The sequence below is a fragment of the Betta splendens genome, chromosome 9 (assembly GCF_900634795.4).
Source record: "Betta splendens chromosome 9, fBetSpl5.4, whole genome shotgun sequence".
Lineage (NCBI taxonomy): Eukaryota > Metazoa > Chordata > Actinopteri > Anabantiformes > Osphronemidae > Betta > Betta splendens.
In genome coordinates this window covers 23,287,318-23,310,032 of record NC_040889.2, presented here as the reverse complement: position 1 = coordinate 23,310,032, position 22,715 = coordinate 23,287,318, and the positions used below count along the sequence as shown (strand labels likewise).

The 22,715-nt window shown below is 44.3% G+C and overlaps 1 protein-coding gene across 7 annotated transcripts in view; it reads right to left on the bottom strand.

Moving 5' to 3' along the window:
- The window catches only part of grid2 (glutamate receptor, ionotropic, delta 2), a 299,555-nt gene that overhangs the window by 67,529 nt on the left and 209,311 nt on the right, over window positions 1–22,715 (bottom strand). For all 7 annotated transcript variants that reach the window (XR_008695665.1, XM_055511913.1, XM_055511912.1 and 4 more), the window contains 3 exons: window positions 10,222–10,323; window positions 5,773–5,970; window positions 3,641–3,953 (listed from right to left, as the gene is read on the bottom strand). Coding sequence is in view for 6 of the 7 variants with exons in the window: in XM_055511913.1 (XP_055367888.1) it covers window positions 3,641–3,953; window positions 5,773–5,970; window positions 10,222–10,323 (613 nt within the window). In the remaining variant the exon portion in view is untranslated. The remainder of the gene's footprint in view (window positions 1–3,640; window positions 3,954–5,772; window positions 5,971–10,221; window positions 10,324–22,715) is intronic.

The following is a 22,715-nucleotide window of genomic DNA, read 5'->3' as shown; positions in this document are numbered from 1 at the left end:
CAGCCTTGACTCTTCCTCCTCCTGGCTCTGCAAAATAGTGCAATGACCTTCATGCCTTGGCTGGGGCCAAAGTGTAAGCTACAGGTAGCTGCAGCTGGAAATGAATCTTCTTTCTTTTTTTTTTTTTTTGTTTCACACGCTTTAAATCGTAGCCTCCTTCAAACCGACGTAGTGGATACACAGATTCCAGCACAGACCCCTCCCACACCCTGTCGCCCCCTCCCCTCCTCTCACCCACTACCAACTACATACTGTACCAGTAGAAATATTTGATTTTTCTTTAATAACGTGTACAAATTGCTCTATATAACCTAGAGGTGTGCGTCCCACCAGGCGGTAGACCACACTGAAGAGCACATGAGTAACTGAGTGCATGATAGTTTGACTCCAACCAGTGTGGACAGTATCTGAAGTACAACTAGGAGAACTTGAAAAAAGAAACAACTGATGGCCTACAGCTCAGTAAGAACTAGAACAAGAAATGTCACAAATTAACTCTTGACAGGCTCCAGCTGTGAAATGACGAGCTGCTGTGAGTTTGCCAAGCTGTCATCAAAGCTCCATTCAGCTTGGACAGTCTAAAATATGAAACATGTTAGGGGTTGTTTAACTTTTCTGTTCTTTGACAGTTCAGATGTCTCAATATTATTCTACAACACTGAAAACAGGGAAAGTAAGAACTTCTGTATTTCTGCACGAAGGCAACTGCGATTGTGACGTTTATTTGATGCGCAGATACTTTTAACTTCATAAATGAAGACCTGACAAATGACAAGCAGATGATTCGTGATGTGCCTGATGGCAACTGCCGTGTCTCCTCTTGGAGGTCTTTCCCCTCCAGCTTGCAGCAACAGCAATATGACTTTTTCTTGTCGACAAAGTTTAAAAGTGCACTAATTAGTATGCTTTGTAGCTTGAATGACTGTATGAAACTAGTGGATCCTTAAATGGATAAGACTGAATCTGCCCTGATGAGGTTCTCAGACAGTTTTACTACAGTCTATACTGTAACCATGTTTAGGAGAAAGTGTGTCTCAGAACCTCTCTAGTAAACACAGATTACTCATTTTATGAGAGCCTATTTTAGGCAATTATATAATTCACTACGCTCCGATCTACCTCTGCTCCCACACCTCTGAGCACTGAGCTAAAGTGTTTCATTATAGTGACTGTAGTTAGAGATTTTAACTGATGATTATCTAATGCTGACTCATAATTAAATACGGCTAAAGCTACAGTTATTATTCTGCACATGACGGAAACATTTTTTTGAGGAGAAGCTGCATCACATTAGAACAACCGTTCTGAGAATCTTCCTTTTTAAACCTTCTCACTAAAAATCTGTCATGAGACTACAGTAAATAAACAGTGTGAACTGTACAGCTGTGCAGACATTTATTCACGTACATTCCAGACACTGTACACGCTGTACACATCAGGTACAGTGGGAATGAATATGTGATGAGAAACGAGTGGGTGGTGAGTGGACGTCTTTCTTTTCATGAGGTACAAAAATGAAAAGATCAGACAAAGAGACAAGAAGCAGATGAAAGGGAGAAAGTGAAGAATAAAAAGGGAAGATGGGAGCAACAAGAGAGAGGGGAATGAGAAACAGTTATTAGATAAAGCAGAAGAATAGGAAATGGTTGGGAGAAATGAGAGTAATTCCAATACACCTCCCTCGCTCTCCTCCACAGTCAAAGTGACTCGACCCAACAGCAAAATCCTGGCGTCATGTTTGACTATTCACCCTCATCACTCATCTGCAGCTCCCTCCTGCTGTGGGGGTGTGCGCGCCTTTGCATGTGAATCAGTTTTCCCTAAGGGTGATATTTCAGGGTGAAGCACAAAGGTTTGGGACATTACACAGGTGCGGGGAGAGTAGAAAGAGCTGCTGTATGAATATTCTGTCTGCCTTCGGATGTGCAGCCTCAGACTTTACAAACTGTTTTTGCGCCTGTGTTTGCCAAGTTAGGGAGATTTTGTAAGTAAAAAAATATGTATAATATGCTAGTTACTGTACAGTATGTGTCATCTGCTAATATAAAGAGAGTTGGTGCTTTATTAAGTAAACAATGATAAAAGGACTAAAGCTGTGGAAAATATCAGATAACGTGCAGGTCATAACCTTTATATTAACAGTACTGACACTTGGTGAGACTCCCCATTGACATAATGCCTTCCCCTAACCCCAACAATCAAAAAAAAAAGGTAAAGACGTCAAACCTTAGCTCTAATCCGAACTAAAACTCAATTCTAACCTCAGCCTTCAAATCACATTTTGACCATCAAAAAACATCAACTTTTGTGGGGACCGGCCAAATGTCCCTACGTTGTCAACATGGCCTCACCTTGATAGCAAAAACACAGTTTATGGTCCCCACATCAAAGGAAAAACAAGTACCACGCACACACGCACGCACGCACGCACGCACGCACGCACGCACGCACGCACGCACGCACACTCTTTCTGGAGGCCTGGATATGAACCCAGTTGGTCCAGTGAGGCCGCGCTGCCCCGTACATTCAACACCAAACACATGACACAGACAAAGGACGGCGCACTTCAAGAAATCACTATTTTTTCTCTCTGATTGTGCCATGAGTAAAATGTTAATTACAGCATAAAAGAGGAGTGATTGTGAATGTGAAACAGCAATTAGCATGTATCATCATCATCACCATTACCACCATTAGCTGATACACAAGATGGAAGATTATTTAGCAAACGGTGGAACGCTCATCAGTTGCTTATTCAGGGCCAAAAATGTTTAACACGCAAAGCAAAAAAAATAAATAAAAAAATCTGCATGATTGATATAGAGTTATAATAAGACCCAAAACATGATGGCAGTCGACTGTCCTGATCTTGTTTATTCCTTAAATTACTAGCTGTGCGTGAGAGGGACAAGCAAGCGTGACCCTGTGAATGTGGACATATTCAGGGCTCTTTGATGCCGTGCTCAGCAAAGGCCTGGAAACGCCGCTGCCCTTTTCCTCCCTCTGCCACGGATCCATTTCCGCACGGGTTTGAATTTAAATCTTTCCCTCGGTGTCAACCATCTGATTTTGACACCTGAGCAGCCGAATTCTAGGTCATTATCTTTCACTCGGCCCGTGTGGAGCAAAGCGTCTCCTCCCTTTCATTCTCATTCGACCATTGTGCTGTAACATGAAAGGTCAGCGCACTCTCCGGACGCCCCCAGGAAAGTTTTCAACACATTTTTCACATTAGCTTGCTTCACGCGTCGTCCCGCTTTTTTTTCCCCCTTTAATGATTCCCTTCTGTTATCTCTACTTTTACCTTTATGATGGGCCCTGCAAATACAAAATGGTGTCATAAAAGACCATAACCCTGAGGCAAAATATTAAACAATTATACCCGTGTCCCACTGGACACCATCTGAGGTGAAAGTCATAAACTACGAACATCATACAGTTAATATGTGGAGCTCCAGCATCGCAAAGCTTAAATAATTACTTTTACCCCAGACTCTTAATCGCTCTCATATACATTCCATACATAGAAGGGGATAGACCCTGGTGGTGATGATGGTGTAGATGCACTTTTCAATATGCTGTGATGTCTATTAGGCCATTAAATCCTGTAGCCAAGCCCCAGCTCCCGCTGCCTCCTCACCTTGTTGCACAAAGGATCCATACACAAACCACATGGAGTTGTAGAGCGTGGTCGAGGACACGGACCCCATCGGCAGCCGCGGTGGGTTGAGCCAGTTGAGCAGGTACACGAGGATGCCGACCAGGAGCACAGTGCCGGCGATGCAGGCCCACAGCGACAGGTCGAAGGGCGCCAGGCAGGCGAACATGTCCACGGTGCGCTCAGCCTTGCGCAGCAGCACCCCCACCGAGTAATCCATGTAGCGCGTAGTGAAGTCCACGACGCTCTCTCGCTCGGGCGTGATGGTCAGAGCGGAGAGCCCCACGTCAGCACGCTGCAAGTGGCCGAAAGACAAGTGAGCGTTCCACAGTGTGGAGGACAAAAAGCACCACCAGGCATTTATGCGCCTGAAAAAAACTGATAACTAAAACATCTGGACTGCTTGTTCAGGAATGTTCTGAAAGCTTTGCAAACTTTGACTTTGACTGTGTCATTAAAGGAAGTGTACCAGGTGGGAGATTGGATTTTATGTTTGTCAGTTACTTATGTTAGACTCAGTTCACACATGGCTTTCTTCTCTGTCTGCACTGTACAGAAATATGCAAATACTCCACCCACTGCAAAACTAGGACTCCTTTGATTTATGACATTTGAGGCCTCAATTCATTAGCCCATTGATCTGCCTTCACTTGCAGCAGTTGGCATCTTAAAATGCAACAAAGGCGCGATCATTTAAGTGTGAAGACTTTAAATTGAAAACTACAGTAACTCAGTGGGTCTGCCAAGAAAAATCAGCTGAGTGTAGCTTAAATGCAGAAACAATGATGGCTAATTAAAACCTTTTTAGTCCCGAGTGCTTGGCTAGCAGCTGTAGACATGAGGTTATATTGTACAATATATTGCACCAGGATTTAGGACGCTGTAGCAACAGTGTGTGTCTGAAATCTGAGCACGCACAGTAATGAGATTAGTGTTGTTGCTAAAAACAACCAAATGTAACAGGTGGTTTCACGTAGTCCTACACACACACACACACACACACACACACACACACACACACACACGTAACACTTTCGCTTGCTTACCCCCAACACACACCGCTTCCATATCAACACACAAACAAAGCAAACACACATTTTAATCCATTGTTGGCAAAATTCACGACTCAGTGAGAAAACAAAATGCTTAAATGTGCAAAAAGTGTCACATCCACTGCATAAGGAGAATGTTAGAAGGAGCACAATGATATGCATGCAAGTGCACGTTAGCACAGATGAATTGCTGCGGTCAGTCAACACAGAAACGTCCAGAGAGCACTCTGGGTAATAATTATCTGGTATAATTGGATTTTGGTTGAGATAAACCGCGTTGCTGACTAATGGGGAAACAACATTATTTGCACGTTCGTGTAGTCACGGTCTGTGCTCGTCTGTGTACACGTAAATATAAACTGTGCTCAAAGCACTTCTCTATCACTCTGTGAGCTGAAGCTTTTGGGTGGGGAATACAAATGCTGAACACACACAAACAACCAAGGTCGGGGGAAGGAGAGAGGAATCTTAAAAACCGCTGGAGCCTGACACGGAGTCGAGAGACGGGAACAAAGTGAAAACGTGGAAAACTACTGAGAGAACACTGGCGACTGTAAAACACACCCGTGACCTGCAGAGAATAAAGACAGTAGAAGTCCAGGTGGACGCGAAGCAGCATTTTACTGTACTTACATAAAGGTTACAATAAAATATTTTACAAGTGCTCACACTGGAAAAGCTGTTAATTCCTTAGTTACAGTACAGTGTATTAAATCTGGAAGAAAGAAAAGGTGTCATTGTTCATCTTACAGCCTTCTATAAAAAGGACTTCTCTCATTTTAGAAACCAATAAATTATTTTGGTGAGAAAAGAATGGCTTGACTGTGAGACATTAAGATAAGCTCAGGTTTTATTGCTGACAGGAACCTACACGACAAAACTGGGGCCCAGAGGAACAGAAAAAGTCCAATACATTTAATTTCTTTCTTTCTGTGTCTAAATAAAGTGCCCAGACTTTCATGTTGTGCAGGGCCATGAACCTTTCACGTGGGTCAAAGTGAAAACGACTCATTTCCCTCCGTTTCCTAGTCGAGCTTTTATTTAAATGCATCTTATACTCACCTTGAAGACCAGCTCGCCCATTAGTCCGTTCCACTGACCATCAGGCTGCAAGCTTCCATACTTGTGGTCTGGAGCGATGTAGATCTCGTATTTGAAGCCCAGGTAGTTGGACAAAGCCTCCAGGACGTCGATGGAGAAACCCTGGTACTTCTTCGGTTTCCCCAAAACATTCTCTGACACCATCACAAAAGGCTCCTCCTGAAAGGCAAAGTTCAACCAGTGAGCGAGTCAGTCAAGCAACCGATCAATACTTCCTGTGACCAAACCATTAGGTCGTCTACAGTAATTAGTCAGGTGGTCGTTTAAATGCACACGGACGTCTGACGTTTGGAGGAATGTCTGCGACCGCCTGTCGGGCCTGCGTTTTACATTGTCACCTGGGTGTCCTGATGTGTGAAATGTCACACATATACAGTACAGCAAGCATGGGTCCCCCTGTTCAATGGTACAATAAGACACAGGTACGACTGACTCAAAGAAGAAAGGCATTTTGTTTCCTTGTCGCTTTTCGTATTCCAGGTTTCTAATATCCCGACTGTACTCAGCTTTTATTGGATTCAAAGGACAGCGAGACATTAGATTGATTCCAAAAAACAACATAAACTGTATATACGAATACTTTATATCTCATAACTCAGCTTATTGCCTATTGATTGTTTCCCAGTCGCTTTAAAAATGTTCTGTGCTTCAATATATAGCGATACACAAACGAGCGCACATGCAAACGCCCAATAGTCGGATTCAATCGATCCGGCGTGAGGATGCGAGTGCTGCACGAAAGCTCGGCTGGCGTTTTATCTGATTATGCACTGGAGCCAAAGGAAGAGGAAAACATTAAAGACAAAATCTCCTCATATCTCTGCAGTGTCTCAAGGCCGTCCCTCAAATTTAGCTTCGCTGGTTGTTTTCCGCCAAGGACATCAAGGCCTCCTTTACATTTCGACGTCAACGCGAGCTGCTCCGACGCCTTCACTAGATGAAGGCACCGCTTGCTGCAAGTTTGCTTTTTCTTTGGCGCTTATAAAACACGGTGGCTCTTACTGTAGGAAGACACTGCTAAATCCAACCAGTCGCACAACGCCCCAGACTTCAATCAGAAATGAATAAATAGGTCATTGTGCGTTCAGGCTGCGACCCCTCGGAGCCAGAGATTTGTGTAATCACACTTTCTATACTTTCTATTCTGGAGGTCTGGCTCTGGGCTGCCGGCCTGGATCGATACTCCATCGATGGGCTCCACACTTAAATCTTGGAACAAAAAAACAGCTTGAGCCGTGCAGCATGTGATGCAAATCTGTCTCACCCCTACTGCAGCTGTTCTGTCTCCTCCGCTCTCCCTTTGGCATCTTCCTGAACCACAGCTCCTCCTTTACCTAAACAAATGCCTGGGAGACCTCGTCTATGCTTCTAGTCGCATCACTTGTCATTGCGTACTTAGCGACCTGTCTTGTCTCTCCAGCCTTTGTTGCTGAATTCCCATCGTTCCCAGCACCAGTTCTTTCAGCACGCCGCCCTTGACTGGAAAAAGATGTGGTCAGTGCTGCTTGGGTGTTTTTTGGAGATTTAACTGGGGATAAGAAAGAGCAATTTTCCACAAAGACAAAGTAATGGCATTTTAAGAAGCCTCTAAGGGAATCATGGCAAAGACAAAGTCATGTGGTGATTTGCAGCACACTGAGCATTTTCGAAACCCTCTGGATTGTCTGTGAAATTGGTGTAAAATGTATTTTGAAAAGTCCTGCCAGTCTCTGCGGAAGATTAGATTTCATGTCGTTCTAAAAATGAATTTTGGCTCTGCCTGTGTTTGATACAGATGGAGAATATGCATCAGAAAACAGACAAGCAGTGAAGTCTGGGACTCTGCAGTGAGATCTGTGACAGATGATTTATGTAGATGGGATCACTGATTCCTCTTGTCTTGTCTTCCAACAGTTCAACAGGTCCAGCGTTTTGCTTTTTGCTTTCACGGGTAGAACCATAACTCGCCATATCCTCATCAAAGGCCCTTTGTCACATTTCTACTGTTTGACTCACGAAACAGAACAGGGAAGTGCAACAAACAAAGTGCCCGCGACGCATTTGGTGCAGGTTTTGGGTTCGAATGCACTCGGCCAGTGTTTGTCAGCTCACCTTGATGTGGATTCTGCAAAAGTGGGAGGAAAGCGATAGATGTGCCTATCACACCCCAACAAACAGTCCAGTGCAATTTGGAGATTAAGGACAGAGGGGTTTGAGGTTTTACCAAACTAAGTCACAGAAGAGACGATAACTTCATACTGGAGAAATCTACAGGGCACACTTTCTATTTACACGCACCCAGCGCCAGCACTGATTGTCAGAGCATGAAACTGGACGTGCAGACTTCACAGAGTGCAGGCAGCTTGTAAAGGTGACTCAGCATTTCAGCTTTTAAACTGTTTGGATGCTTTGAAATACAGATTTAAAAAACACAGCTTTTTTTGTCAAGTCAAGCGAAGCTACTGATGATGAATGTCACCATTTTATTATCATTTAAATGTGAAAAAAGACCAGATGATCAAATTATAATTTTCTTCCCCTTTCTCTCTATTCCACAAAAACATCAAAAGTGATCTTCATGCAAAACAGTGAGAACAGCCATGAAATTAATTACAGGTTGGCGCTAACAAAGCTACAGTATGAGACAATCCCTACTCACCATTAATATCATTTCTCATGGTCATCAACAAAGCTGTGATTTGTGCTTTGCGTGTTCATATCGCCGCACAAATGTCAGTGTAATTCAGCTTGTGCCTCACGATTCTCCAGAGTGAAACTTTAGGTTCATTTAGGGAAACACTGTCAGAGCTCTTTCATTATCTCCAGAAAATGTGAACTCAAGTTAAAAAGGACATCATCTGCCTTTGGCTGCATATTTGGGCTGCTAAAGCTGTATTCACAGCTTGCTACTCATAAATGTGGAGTAGAACCAGGGAAATGTTGGCGCACCCACGTAAAAATTATGGGGCATGGAGTTTTACGGAAAGATGAAACTCAGCTGCCGAGATGAATCACACTAAATTAGGTGGTGAGGTAATTTATAGGCCGCATGAATTTGTACCTTCAGAGTCTTACATGCAAAGCAAATCAAGTTCCTGTCTAGGATACATCATTTTAATATCACAGTTTAAAGGCTTAGCATTAAACACCCAGTTCAACCCCGACAAAGACCATAAACACAATTATAGTGAGGTAGTTATTCCCTGGTGGCAGGTGTGTAGCGATCAATGCAGCGCCCAATAATCCATAGCATCGACTGGAGCCTAGTAGAGATTATCATAATGAATGAGCTTGTCTGCTTGGAACGATGAGCTAACATGGTTTTATTTGCCTCTGTGTGTGTGTGTGTGTGTGTGTGTGTGTGTGTGTGTGTGTGTGTGTGTGTGTGTGTGTGTGTGTGTGTGTGTGTGTGTGTGTGTGTGTGTGTGTGTGTGTGTGTGTGTGTTCACTTCACTGCCTGCTTGTTTACCACTGTGCGTTTCAAAGCGGCAGTCACTCTGTATGGTGCTATATGAGGCCACTGCACCTTACAGACAGAAAACAGTTATATCAGAGGAGATCGCCCAGGGCAGAACACAGAACAATCTGTTCCAAAGGTCCCTTCAGAAACCTCCGCATCGCGCACACACAATCAACCCGTGCCCTCCAACCATTCTCACACAAAGGCAGAGCAGTACATTCGGGCAGCACCCTGGACATTTCACACCTTCTCTATCTATTCCTGTCTTTAGGGCCTCACGAGGCGCCAGTCATCTGGGTGAACACACACACACACAAGTACAGTACGAGGAGCATTAGAACGAAGAACACAAGAACAAGTGTGCATGTACCTATAGGTTACATGTACCAGTCCTGGGAGAAGGGGCAATATTCAAAAACACAATCCATATTCTTTTCCCCTTTAAGGCTCCTGAAAATCAAAGTATGACTGGTTAAAAAAATAAAAACTTGAGACAGAGAAAAGGGGAATAGCCACAAAGACGTCTAGCATTATCTCTTTCTTCTCGGCTTCTCACTTCAAAGATGGGATATGAAGAATTTACAGCAGTGAATCTTTAAAGTGCTCATGGGATGCACTCACATCGACGCTGCAGGCGAGACAGACAGAGCTGCAGTCTCACCATCACCCGGGCTCCAAGTCTGTATCATCCAGCCGTCACGTGCCAAAGTGGGAGCTAATGAAATGATGACAGCTCCGTCCGTACGTGAGCTCACCTCGTTGCTACTACTCTGCCTTTTATTTCGCCCCTTCTCCCACTGACGTCTGTCTGCCACTTTCACACAAGCTCTCAGTCCGTCCGCGTCTGCACAGATCTGGCTGAAGGAGGGATCTCCGGGCCTCTTTTTTGGGTCCTTCAGGGTGGACACGGTCAAGTAGGAATCACCGCTAACGGGTTCCAGACATGAGCGCTGGATGAACGCCGTACTCACCAGAACCGTCACAACCCGCAGCACCACTCCTCTCATGTTATTTTCCAACTTCCTGTCTGTCAGCGTGCCGTTCAAGCCGTGGAGCGGGTCCCACGTGGCCAGCTGCAAAGTGAACACAGAGAGATGAGGAAGTTAGGCCACTGGTTTCATCATTTGCATCGTTATTATTATTCCCACGCAGTAAATAACTTTTCTCACCCTGCACCTGTGAATGCAGTAATCTTATTTTATCCCAATCTCTGTGAGTGTGACCCAGACGTCTGTGTCTATCAAACTGCATCAGAAACTTTCCCGTTTTTCCCCCGACCAAATTATTTAAGTCCCTCACCACATTTCCTTCATCTATACGCTGCCTCCTCCTTTCAATAAAATATTGTTTTTAGCTCCAAAGATCAAACCGGCCGTGTTTCCCTATAGAGGCCGCGGCAGTAGGGGGTGAAAAGACGGAGCGATTTAGCCGTCTGCTATCAAAAGACAAACACACACAGCCGCGCGCACACAGCAACACACGCACACACGAACTGCACGGCGTGATTTGTGCTTAGACGGAAACACAAACACACCAGAGCAGCAGAGGGCATGTTGCAGAGGGAAATATGGGATAATCCATTTTTCTAAAGCCTGAAGTTACTGTTGAATGTGCAGTTCTCTGCCAATTCTGATCAATTCCCTTTTGGGAGCAGTACTTACTATAAAGCTTAGCTGAGCTGGTCTCATTTGTACCCCCACCATTTAGTTAGCATTTCACATCACGCTTCAAGAGCTGCTGCCAGAGGAGAAGGCAACAATTGGAGGCGACTCTCTCTTTCCTTGCCGTCATCAGGAGCAGCTTTCTGCATTAGAGCCGCGGGCAAGCGTTTGTTTGCGTCACAAAAAATGTCATTTGATCACTTATATCTGTCCAAATTCAGAAAGACGCCTAATCAATCAGTAAATGGAAAGCGGTCATGGGTCAGATCTCTTTGTTGCAGGTGTTTTGTACTGTTCCAGTCCAGTGACCTCATTCTAATAACAGAACAGATTCATAGGCCTCACTTTCAATGTGGGCAAATGTCTCCCGAGTCAAAGACAGTGAAATCACTTGTGAAGGTGTAGCAGGAGTTTAACTCCCCTCTTCCTTTTACATACTGTCATAATTACTGTAATTACGACGCTGCCGCAGTGTCACATAGTAGCTCTTCTGTCAGTCTGGAACTCAGCTTTAATTTGGTATCACATGTTATCTTTGTGTCAGCCTGGAGAGGGAGATGTGGAGCTAATGTGGCTCTGACTCCTATCACCTACACACAGAAACACTTGTACATTACACCAATCATATTAAATCAGTAAACACAAACTCAACTGATTGTTGTTGTTTTTTATATTTGGGAACCATACAAAGGGGGGTTGGAAACAAGAGAGAGACAGAATACTCATGGAAACGCAGCAGACAAACAAGCCACTGATGTGATGAGCGGAGATAATTAGGGACGTTGTAAAAGGTGGCTTTACTGCACAGTTTCTATTCTAAGGCCTAGTAAAAACGTGAGCTTGTCTAATCAATAGCACATTAGCAGCGTAGTCAGACGCCACCGGGAGAGGCCAATAGCACAGTGAGGCGTCCACTTAACAGTCATCCCTCATTCCCAGCACGCACGCGCACACGCACACACACACACACACACGCACGCACACACTTTCAGTGTGGATGCAGGTGGCGAGTGAAGGCAGGCCTCAGCTTTCTGTAACAGGACTGTAGATAGCTCTGAGCCACAGCCTCCTGACGAGCCGTCAGCTGTTTAGATCAGAGCGCGCACCCTAATATTTAAAGTCCGTAAGAATGACGTTTGATCCGACTACACAGGTCCTGTAGCAGCGCTTTGGTTCATTAGTCTTGCCTCCTGCTGTCACCTTCAGCCGGGGCTCAGACCCCGGTGGGAATGTGACATGAACACTAACAAGCTGCTGTTATAAGCCGTTATAGAGCTTATAGGTTAATGCCAAGCCTGAATCCTAACAAACTACTTTAGCTGACCAGTTATAGTTACATAAACTGAATATATGAAATATATTAATTACAAGTCTGCAAATAAGAAGAAGATTAAAAAAAAACTCTAGCGTTCATTAATACAGTAGTAACAGGTAACGTTCAGGTTTTTAGGGGTGTTTGAGTACTTAAGTGCCTATTGATTGCTCTGGACTCTGTATGGCTGCACCACTTATGAGTCAATAAAAAACAGTTCTGCTTTCTCTGTAGTGCTAATAGCCTAAGGCACAGTATTCAAAGGTAAGAGTGCCCCGATCACAAGGAAACAAAACAGTAAAAGAAGATTCATCATTAATTTCTGTAGCGTAATGAAGAGAGTTGGTCCCGTGTTGTTTAACTGTAAGATCTCATCTAACGAGAGGAGAAACTAACATTATGACTAGTACAACCCAACGACTGGAGGCCAGAAAGGTAAAGGTGAAGATTTCTAACCCAAACATGAGAGCGCTGCCAATAAAAATAGTTACAAGCCATGTTACGAGTGACAAACCTGCTGTTTCTAGAACCGCACCATGTAGAGCAATGCTTGAAAACACTCTTTTCCTTCCTAGCACCAATTTTTCATTTTGCCTCCTGCTGTCACAAGTCCTCAATCTTTTTTTTTTGTTTTGCTGCAAGTGAATTCTTTGTCTATTTTAGTTTTAGTACCAGATTCAGTCACCTACATTACAGTCACATACAGTACTTCCTCCTGTGTGGTAGTACTCTACCAACACTGAGCACAGAGCTCTAACGCCTTCCCAGTTGACCTACTGTAGGACTTAGATTAAAACATGCTGTCTAGTATTGAGATGGGAGTAAATTTAATGAGTTCCCCAATCACAATATATGTAACTGGACCAGCAGCTTAACAGAGCAGGTGATCAACGTCCAAGCAAAAATGCTTTATGTCCAATTACAGGCTGAGATCTGCCATTCAAAAATGTGAGAAAGATGTCTGCATGCTGTATAATGTTTAAATACATCTATCTAAATATGCTGTATTTGAAAACAATTATGGCAATCATGATGATTCCACGCACTGTCGCAAGGCTCATTATGGACTGAAAAAGACCCAAATTAAAATATGAATGACTAAAATACATTAAATGCAGTTTTAACTGGCTAAGCAAGCAGCATAAATCATCACTGAATGAAACCCTACATTCTGTAACAACAGAAAGACCAAGATCTTTGAGCTATGAAAACTCTCCCAGGAGCCACGGCAATGGCTTTGACCCTCATGCTGTGACTGTGTTTGTCTCGACCCGTCATCTAGGCTGATAAACATGGACCTAAAGCAGCATCTGGGTCAACAAGATGAGTGAGATTAACAAGGATTCAAAATACACTATGTTCAGACACTCTAGAATAGTATAGGAAAAAATACATTGTTTTTGTCTAATACTCTTATTTACTAGGGTACAATGATTGACAGGTTTACAATGTTGTTACCAAAGCAATAGCAGTATGGATATTTATTATTTAATCATATGATTGATATACAGTAACATGAAATAGCTGAATTACAATATATCCTATGAGGCTCTGGGAGGTGTTAGTGATTTAGTGTACTGTATTGTATAACTACCAAAGTACAGTACTAGGGTCATATATTGTCACGAGCAAGATTTCAGCATGTAACATGGACTGCTACCATAAACTGCCAGCGTATATAAAATGTAAACATTTTACTGAAAGACCACCATTAAAAAAAATCAAAAGAAAAGAAACAGCAATTCAAGTGATTAATAATACTCAGTGAAAAAAACGTGTTTCTAATGCTGGATTCAGATCCAATAAATATTAAGAGCTGCAAAGCCATCATGAAACACATTTTACCATCATCATTTGTGCTTAAGTCATTAGAATTGTCACGACTATTGTAATGTGAAGGCAATAAACTCAAAAACAATACAGCAGCGTGTGTAAATTGTGGCTTTATGTGCTTCTCAGGGGGAATCAATGGTGCATCTGTGAGAGCAAACACATTCTAGTAAACGACATATGTAAAAGTGTTGATTTGTTGATTCAGTCTCAGTAACATCTCGCTTTGGCGAAGTGATGAATGAGATGCTGTGGATCTCACAGCAGGGCTTCAGGCTGTGTTTTTTCATTACCTGTTTGTTAGTTTGCGTTATTGCACGTTCTGGTCGTTTGTTTCAATTACAACGGTTTTCAGCAGATGTTTGTGAAGGAATTTTGTTTTGTTTTGATTTTTGTGCTAATGGTGCTTTGTGCCACTGGAAAATCGTCTAGTTTTTACTTAATCACTGTTCTTGGTTAAGCAAAGCGGTCAATGGCTGTTTTTGGTGAATACAAGGCAAGATGAGGAGAACAATGTAAAGACACACAAACACACACTGTCTAGTTAGAGTGTGTACGTTTCACCACTGCCAGGTCACTGTGACCTGACAAGAAGCCAACTTTAATGTAGCTCTGAATAAAGGGGATGTACTTTGGTCACGTTCCCACCTCTCAGTGACAACCTGACACACACACACACACACACACACACACACACACACACACACACACACACACACACACACACACACACACACACACACACACACACACACACACACACACACACACACACACACACACACACACACACCCCTCAGGCACTCAGGGATGTGAAAGACACACACGTTTAGAAGTAATTGGACCATCGACCGGTGCTGTGTGGGGGCCAGACGAGTCCTTTACTGTTACAGCAAACCTGTTCAGACGACAGAACCCACATCCCGTCCCACGCACACATGGGCTCACAACTAAAACCCAACCTGCATTTTAGCCTAAATGGCATCACACAATGACTACAGGCTGTTATGAGAATTCATGCATCTCACCTTTGGCAAAGCCATTACAGTGCACTGTGCACAAAGTGCGGATTTGGTCCGATTGTTACATACATGACTTGTAGCGATGCAAAATGCAATCGATGGCAGATGGCATTTTGAAACAACAGACCTGGGAACAGCCTTTCCACCGCCGGCGATTAGCAACTGTGCAGGAATCGATATGCACAGGAAGTCGTAAAGAGTAAAATGATTAGAAACGTAGGAATAAATGTCAGCAGCGAAGTCCTAGTCGCTACCTTAAAAATCCCCCTCACTCAGAACCGAACCCGAGCAGACGCCGGACGGGCCGGGCTGCACGTCGGCCCACGGCGCCGGCTCCGCCAGCGGAGGCGCGGGTTTGATTTGGGCTCCTTAATGTAGTGCAGCGCTCTCATCTCCCTCCATCTGTTTACTCTTCACCAGAAGCGAGGAAAATGCGGCATAAATGTTTCATGCCTCCGTTTAAAAGCCAACCCTGAGCCGCCCTTGTTTCATCTGTCAACAGTGGTGAACGGCTTCCAGCCGCCGTAGCAGCGGAGCACTTGACAGACACGAGCTGCACCTTCCTCCGGTTTGCACCCCCCCCCCATTCCTCTCTCCATCCGCCGACGATGACCAACATGTGTGTTAGTGTAGACTCCAAACAGCTTTCACACCAAACCCTCCTTCTTTCTGTCTCTAGCAGCGATGGGACAGCTTGTTGCAGCAAGCGGTCCAGACTGCGTTGGCTCTGCACCACCAGCTGTCTAATCTCCACTTTACAGTCTATGTGCTCATCCACCAGCTCCCTCCATCAAAAGTAGCTCCTTTACATGTGTTCTATTCTGTTTCCACTGTTGGATGCGGGGCCGGCCCTCGTGATTTACTTCTTGGATTCCGCACTCGCCAACTGTGCCCCATTAAATTATCGCATGTTTGATAATGACCGTACTATTGTAGTGTGTCTGCGAAAGAACTGTGTTTAACAAAGGCTCTTAGGCAAGCGGCCTAAGCAACATGTCGTCTAACTGAAGAGGATGCGAGGGCAGCTACAGTAGCAGTAAAATGAATATTGGTTGAAACTCCTTGATAAACTGTGGAATTTAGAACACGTAACTCCATTTGAGAAACGAAAGAGAAAAGAATGACCTTGCAAATGTGAAAGACACTTCTTTGCTCATTGTTTTATCCTGAATTTAAACCATTTTGCTCATCAACTAATAAGAAAAGCAATGAAAGCAAAAGGCCTGAAACAAAAGTAGATTCTGTGCCCAAACTGGAAACCAACTATTTGCCACCTTAGCTAAATAATTAGCAGAGTGAGACTAAATCTACTGGTCGGACCTGTGAAGCCCCTGTCCACCGATGGTGCCCGTTTGGTTACAGCGCTCGATCAGGTTCATTGCAATTCGAAACAGTTTCTCTCCCAGAAAAATTACCTGCGGTACCGTTACTGTCAGTCATTTAGCTGCCTTTGGATGAGTTCAAATGGAATAACTGATAGAGGTGTGATTTCAAAGGAACTTACTCTAGTGTGTTACGCATGTTTATTAGATACAGCATAATTGGATTGGTCTGTAAGAAAATAAAGATGGAACTTGTTTGTACAGTTGTGAGTTCGTCCAAACCCTGAATAAAGCCAATAGGCAGTAAAATAAAGAAAACTCGCTGTGTGATTTGAACAAAACCCCCTGCAACAACCTCTGCAATCAGAGTTTGTGGGGTTAAAGACGTTGTTGCGTCCATTATCATCACAAATCATTTTGGACAGTCTGGACTTGCAGGTTTTCACTTTTTAGTTCCTTTTTAGAAGTTTTAGACTTCTGGTTCCCTGTAATGTTTTTGATTAGAACACAAGCCTTATCAATCAGAGTTTTATGACTGCAAATGAAAGATACTAATGAAAACGCTCATACTGTTGCTTCCTGTGGCTGAGAGGGCTTTTGATATTCACAGTGTGTGTGGACTGTACATGGGGGATGTGGGAACAGCCTGCGTGCAAAGCCTTTTCAGGGCACTCAAGGATTTTATGGACTAAATGACTGATTCAATTCAACGCAACGTCTTCTCGCTTAATAATTACGATGCATGACATTACTGGAGAGAGGAAACCGCAGAGCACATTCAGCTTCACTTCAGACATCTCTCTAATCATAAACAAAAGTCAGTGCCGTTCAGACTGACAAAGTCCATACGCTGAGGTAACGTAACCATCAGTAACTCTAGTGACTGTGTTGAGTTTAATATTAAAGCAGTTTGATTTGACAGAACCTTCCTAAAGTGTTTGACTCCAGTGTGAAGTGTGTTAGTATCTAGGGCTGCTACACAACCTTAACCTTACTGCATGTGCTGTATAATGAGCTGCATTATACATTATTTACCATAATGACAAAGGCCTGGTACTGTAAGGACACATGGGTCCTGCTTCGTCACATACACAGCAGTCTGTTTGCCAACATTAAACCTGGCTGTAGCTGCAGTAAATGACCAGCTCTGCGTGAGGATCTGGAACAGGTGTGTGACACTAGGTCAAAGCTTAGGACACGGGAATCAATGAGAATAAGTGGTATTTACGTTCATTCACGTCGGCGCTGAGCATACGCACAACAACTAGGTCACAAGGAACAAAAAGAGGATCGAACAAACAAAAGGGAACAAGACGAGGAGCAGGGGGAGAAGTGACGGCACATAATCTGCTGGAGTAATAGCCTGTACTGCTGGTTCTGTAGGATCACTCGTACTCTTTTATTCTTTCTGCCTGCTACACACATGCACGCACGCACACACACACGCACGCACTCGCGCACACACACACGGAAGTCTATAAAAACTAATCATTACAATAGCGACAACAACAAGCTCTGTTCTGATTTCCCAGATGAGCTGCAAGCTGTTTTATTGCTTGCTTGAATTGCTTGATGTGTGTCTCCGAGTGTGTTTGTGTGTGTGTTGGGGGAATTTGATGGTGTATGTGTATGTATACACAATTCAAACTTTCTGCTTTAGTGTGTTTTTAGAGGGCAAAACTTTAAATGAGTATGTAACATAGTAATTAAACTGCATTATCAATTAATTCATTTTATGGTGTTAATTGGATGCAAATGAAATGTTTTACCTGCTGCCTTAACAAAAAATAGTGAAATGAAGTTTCAGTAATGTGTCTGATATATAACAGGACTAAACTGTCTGGGTTTAAAGTAAAGTGTTCAAAAGGTGTTTACATTGTCACCCTTTTAGAGCTTTGTGTTAGTTTTACTGTTTTGTGAAGCAAAAACAAACAGTAAGAGTTGAAAGAGGTTGAACAGAAGCCAAACCGGAGCCACGGCGCAGACGGAGGTTTGGTGGAAGGACGACAGGGCCAAAGTCATTAAAAAGATGTTCTCTGTCACTGCCTTCACTGCCCCCTTAGGAAAATGAGGCCAGAGATGTGAGACGTTACAGTATAACGATTACAAAAGTGAAGCTGAAAGGTTAAGGATGCAGCAGGGAGCACAGGTTTGACCCCAGAAGTTCTCTAGCGCTGGAAACGGACGGAAAGTTTTAGCTTGGTAGGCGTGCGTACTGTACTGTATGCTTCTGCTGGGGCTCTGTGTATATGTGGGGGCCCAGCTCGCTAGCAGAACTGCCTGAACAGCTGTGAGACGCAGGACTAGTGCAATGCAGTAAAACTACTTATCCTTTGGTTTCTCAAAGTTCTATCGACAGACTAAATGTTGCAAACTTTGTTACTGTGAGACACGCTGCTTGAATAGAAAATGGTCGGACTAGATGGATTCAAAGCCAATTCACAACTGACCTCAACACACACACACACACACACACACACACACACACACACACACACACACACACACACACACACACACACACACACACACACACACACACACACACACACACACACACACACACACACACACACAGCTCTGTTGCTTACCATTTGATTGATTACTTGAAACTTTCAGTCTTAGCAGAGAGACGACATCTAAAGATTCAATTAACACAACGTCAGCTGTATCTCAGTACTCATGGTTCACCATCTTATCAGTCGGTTCACTGGCCAGTCACTTAATTAGGTGCGTTAGACGCTGGACACTTCGAGAGATGGTCACTCAGTCAGTCATTAAGTGTGACTCCGTCGTTCAGATCTTGACAGGTCTGTTAGACAGCTGCCTGCTGGATGTCATGTACTGTACCTCGTGAAAAATGGACACTGTCATTGTGTGTATGTGTGTGTGAGTGCGTGTGCGTGTGCGTGTGCGGACAGTCAGGGGTTCAGCCATTCTGGCAGACACACACACTTGGCACCCTTCACGTCTCAGCTGTCCAGCACCGTCTTACACATCCGGCCCTGTCACCCGTCACTCTGATTCCTGCACTTCACCGAGGGCCTTTTATGTCCAAAAGCAGTTGTTTTGTCGCATTAGCACATCTTGACCTCTCCTGTAAACTGACACTGGTCTAGCAGGAAAAGACAAAAGGCAGCAGCGGTCGCAGGAAGCAGAGGGAAGAAACAATAGATCAATACATGATCAAAGAAACTCAACAAGGAGTAGGTTTTACAGAGGAGACGTGAACATGCTCTGAGGTGTGGGAGAAGAGGGCAGTGGACAAAACGGGATTAAAGCTACTTGAAAAGTGCTATTTGAAAGAAGATAATGTTGGTCTACAGGTGCAGATGCAGCATTTGGGATCAAAACGCACGTGGACAGATATTCACAGCATGTGATGCTCTTCCTTTTGTTCACTGTTTCCTGCCTAGAGCCGCCCTGCTAACGAAAGCAGCCCCAAACTGCACTCCCCCAACTCCGCACAGGGCTGAGCTTTTGGATGGCGGCAGCATGTACGACGCACGGATCATTTAAATTCAGATGTCATGCTTTCAGGCCACTCGAGCGTTTGAAACGTGGTCTTTTCTGTGATTTATAAGTCAAAACAGAGGCGATACCTTGCTCAAGGGCATCTTAAAAGAAGATGTTAAGTGAGCTCTAATAAATGGGCCCTTAACATCTTCCATTAAGTGGAGGCTGTAGCCAGCAAGGTTGAATTACATAGAGACAAGTGAAGATAAATAGCTGCAGTAATAAGTAAAGAACTTGGGTAAACGCACACGAGGGGACGGGGGCTAATCCTCCAGCGAGTTGGCGGTGGTAGGGACAAGGGGAGTAAAGAGGGAGATGAGGAAGCTGAGACTGAGCAGACCGTTGTCGTGTTTGCCTTCTAATCTGTGTGCGACATCATGTGCTCACAATATGCCTGCGCTGTACTTCACGTGGCACGCATTCTCTGACTGTAAGGTTCATGTGTGTCAATGTCTATGTAAATATGATGTGTACGTGTGTGTGTGTGTGTGTGTGTGTGTGTGTGTGTGTGTGTGTGTGTGTGTGTGTGTGTGTGTGTGTGTGTGTGAGGCATGTGGTGCTAGGCAGGCTGTTGCTGCTGTAATCCGCGGTTTACACGCTGTAATGCTGCTGAAAGCCTGCAGGCCGAGCTGGCAGAGAAAGACAGGGAGAGGGAGAGACATTAGAGAGACCACAAGCAATGGAGGGAGGGGGCTATGGAAGGTGGACACACGCAAGGTAAAACCTTGGAAAGGCTGAAGATGTTCGGGGTCATCTGACCTCCTATACAGTGTACAGTCTTTGGCTACACAGGACATGCCCAGAAGCCATCTTCCTGTATACTGTGTTTTCATTTTTGAAACACACACACACACACACACACACACACACACACACACACACACACACACACACACACACACACACACACACCAGACTACAGTATTTAATCAAGAATAATTTTTTCATGATTTGAAAAGGTTAAATAAAGAACTCCTGCTATGTAAAAATTGTCTGGTCTTGCTCTAGTATCATTACGTGGTCCAGTCACCCCCGGAGCGGCCTAGTGCGACGTTAGAAACAGCATCACCGCCGAGAGGTAGGGAGATGAGAAGAGAGGAAATGAAATGAGAGAGGTGACAAGAGGTGGAAGAGGAGGGAGCGAAAGATGGATGGCAGATCAAACCAATGCAGATCTGCTCTCACTACTGTAATCACTTTAGTATGAGTAGCCAAGTGTGCACGTACAGTACAGTACAGTACGTACCCGCATGTGCGCACACACACACACACACACACACACACACACACACACACACACACACACACACACACACACACACACACACACACACACACACACACACACACACACTTAATCCCTCTTGCCTGTGCTTATTAAGCCTATGAGGAAAAATAGGCGTTTGGTGATTCACTCATAGATTATTCCATGATATGATTGTTTGGTATTCAGGCCCTGCTACACCACAGCCTATCTCAGCCTGTAGTGTGAGGGTATGCATGTGTATTTCAAAGAAGGACGGCAACAAACCATCTGCAGCAAATGAAAAAGGCGACAAAAGATAATAAAAAAAAACTATTTTAAAAACTCTACAAAAAACATTTAAGGGAGTTTTTGAGCGACCGAGTGAACGAGAACATATTGTGATCAGTGGATACAATAGATGAATGCATTTTCTCTTTCAGGGTATAAGGATGGAATGAAAAGCAGGAAAGCTGTTCCCAGCTCAGTACGGAAAACTGCAGCTTTAATGAGAAGCACCGTGTGCACCCCCATCATGAATTTGGCCCTCTAACCTTTAAAGAACCCTTGCTTCGTTACCAAGATTTCCTTTGTTAAGTGGATGGTGGGCATTAGCAGCTGCTTGAGGTTCTAAGTGTATGTGTGATGAAAAACTTCATAGTGAAAACGAGGTTTTAGTAATTATAAGGGGAATAATTGGCTGGTGTTCTTAATAGCTTTGGGCCAATATTTACTGATTATTCAGTGAAGGAGTAAAAAGGCCAGGATTGGCCTCTAGAGGCAGGATTACACCTTAGAGCTGAAGTCACGCCGCAACTTTACATTAAAACCACAGCAGACAGTGTTTGTTCAAAGCACTTTACAAACTATGGCGACATACACACTGATGCACGTCTTCCATTGTGAGCAGAGACGTGCAGGACGTCGTCCTTCTGATGGCGTTTCCGCTGAATTTATGACTGAGGCCACAGTCAAGCGCCAAGCTTATTTTAGACAGGAGAGTTATGTGTGATATAATGGTGTTCAAATCAGGGTCATGTGAGACGGATGTGCTGATGAGCCCCATCAATTCACAGTAGCTTCTTCATCAGTTCCATCAGTGCCGCGGCCTCAGCACGTGACGGCGCCGGCACTAATTCAGCCTCGAGAAAACGTGACCAGTTCCTGGAAAAAGTGCCAGTTGTGCGTGTTGTACTTTGTGTTGCTTCGATGGACGCTCCCCTGCGTCCTAGTCCTCCTTCCTGTCTACATTCCGTCCATTCTTCAGCCTAAGGGCAAATTTTCCATCTTCCTGGAACAGAGAGTAACCCTGCGTCCAGGTTAACAGCATTTCCACATCGTGTCCGTTCTTGCTCCTGCAACATCTTTGTCACCGTTCTCTCCAAAGAACCAGCGAACGTATTACTCTCCTCCTCCTCGTCGTCCCGGACGCCTTGACCGGTCTCTTCGCTCTGAGACGCTCCTCCACAGCCATGAAGTGGCCGACGAGGTGCTGTGCCCTCTTCTCACTTTGTCGGGCCTATTCCCAAAGCCTGGAGGACGCGACCTCGTCCTCAGAC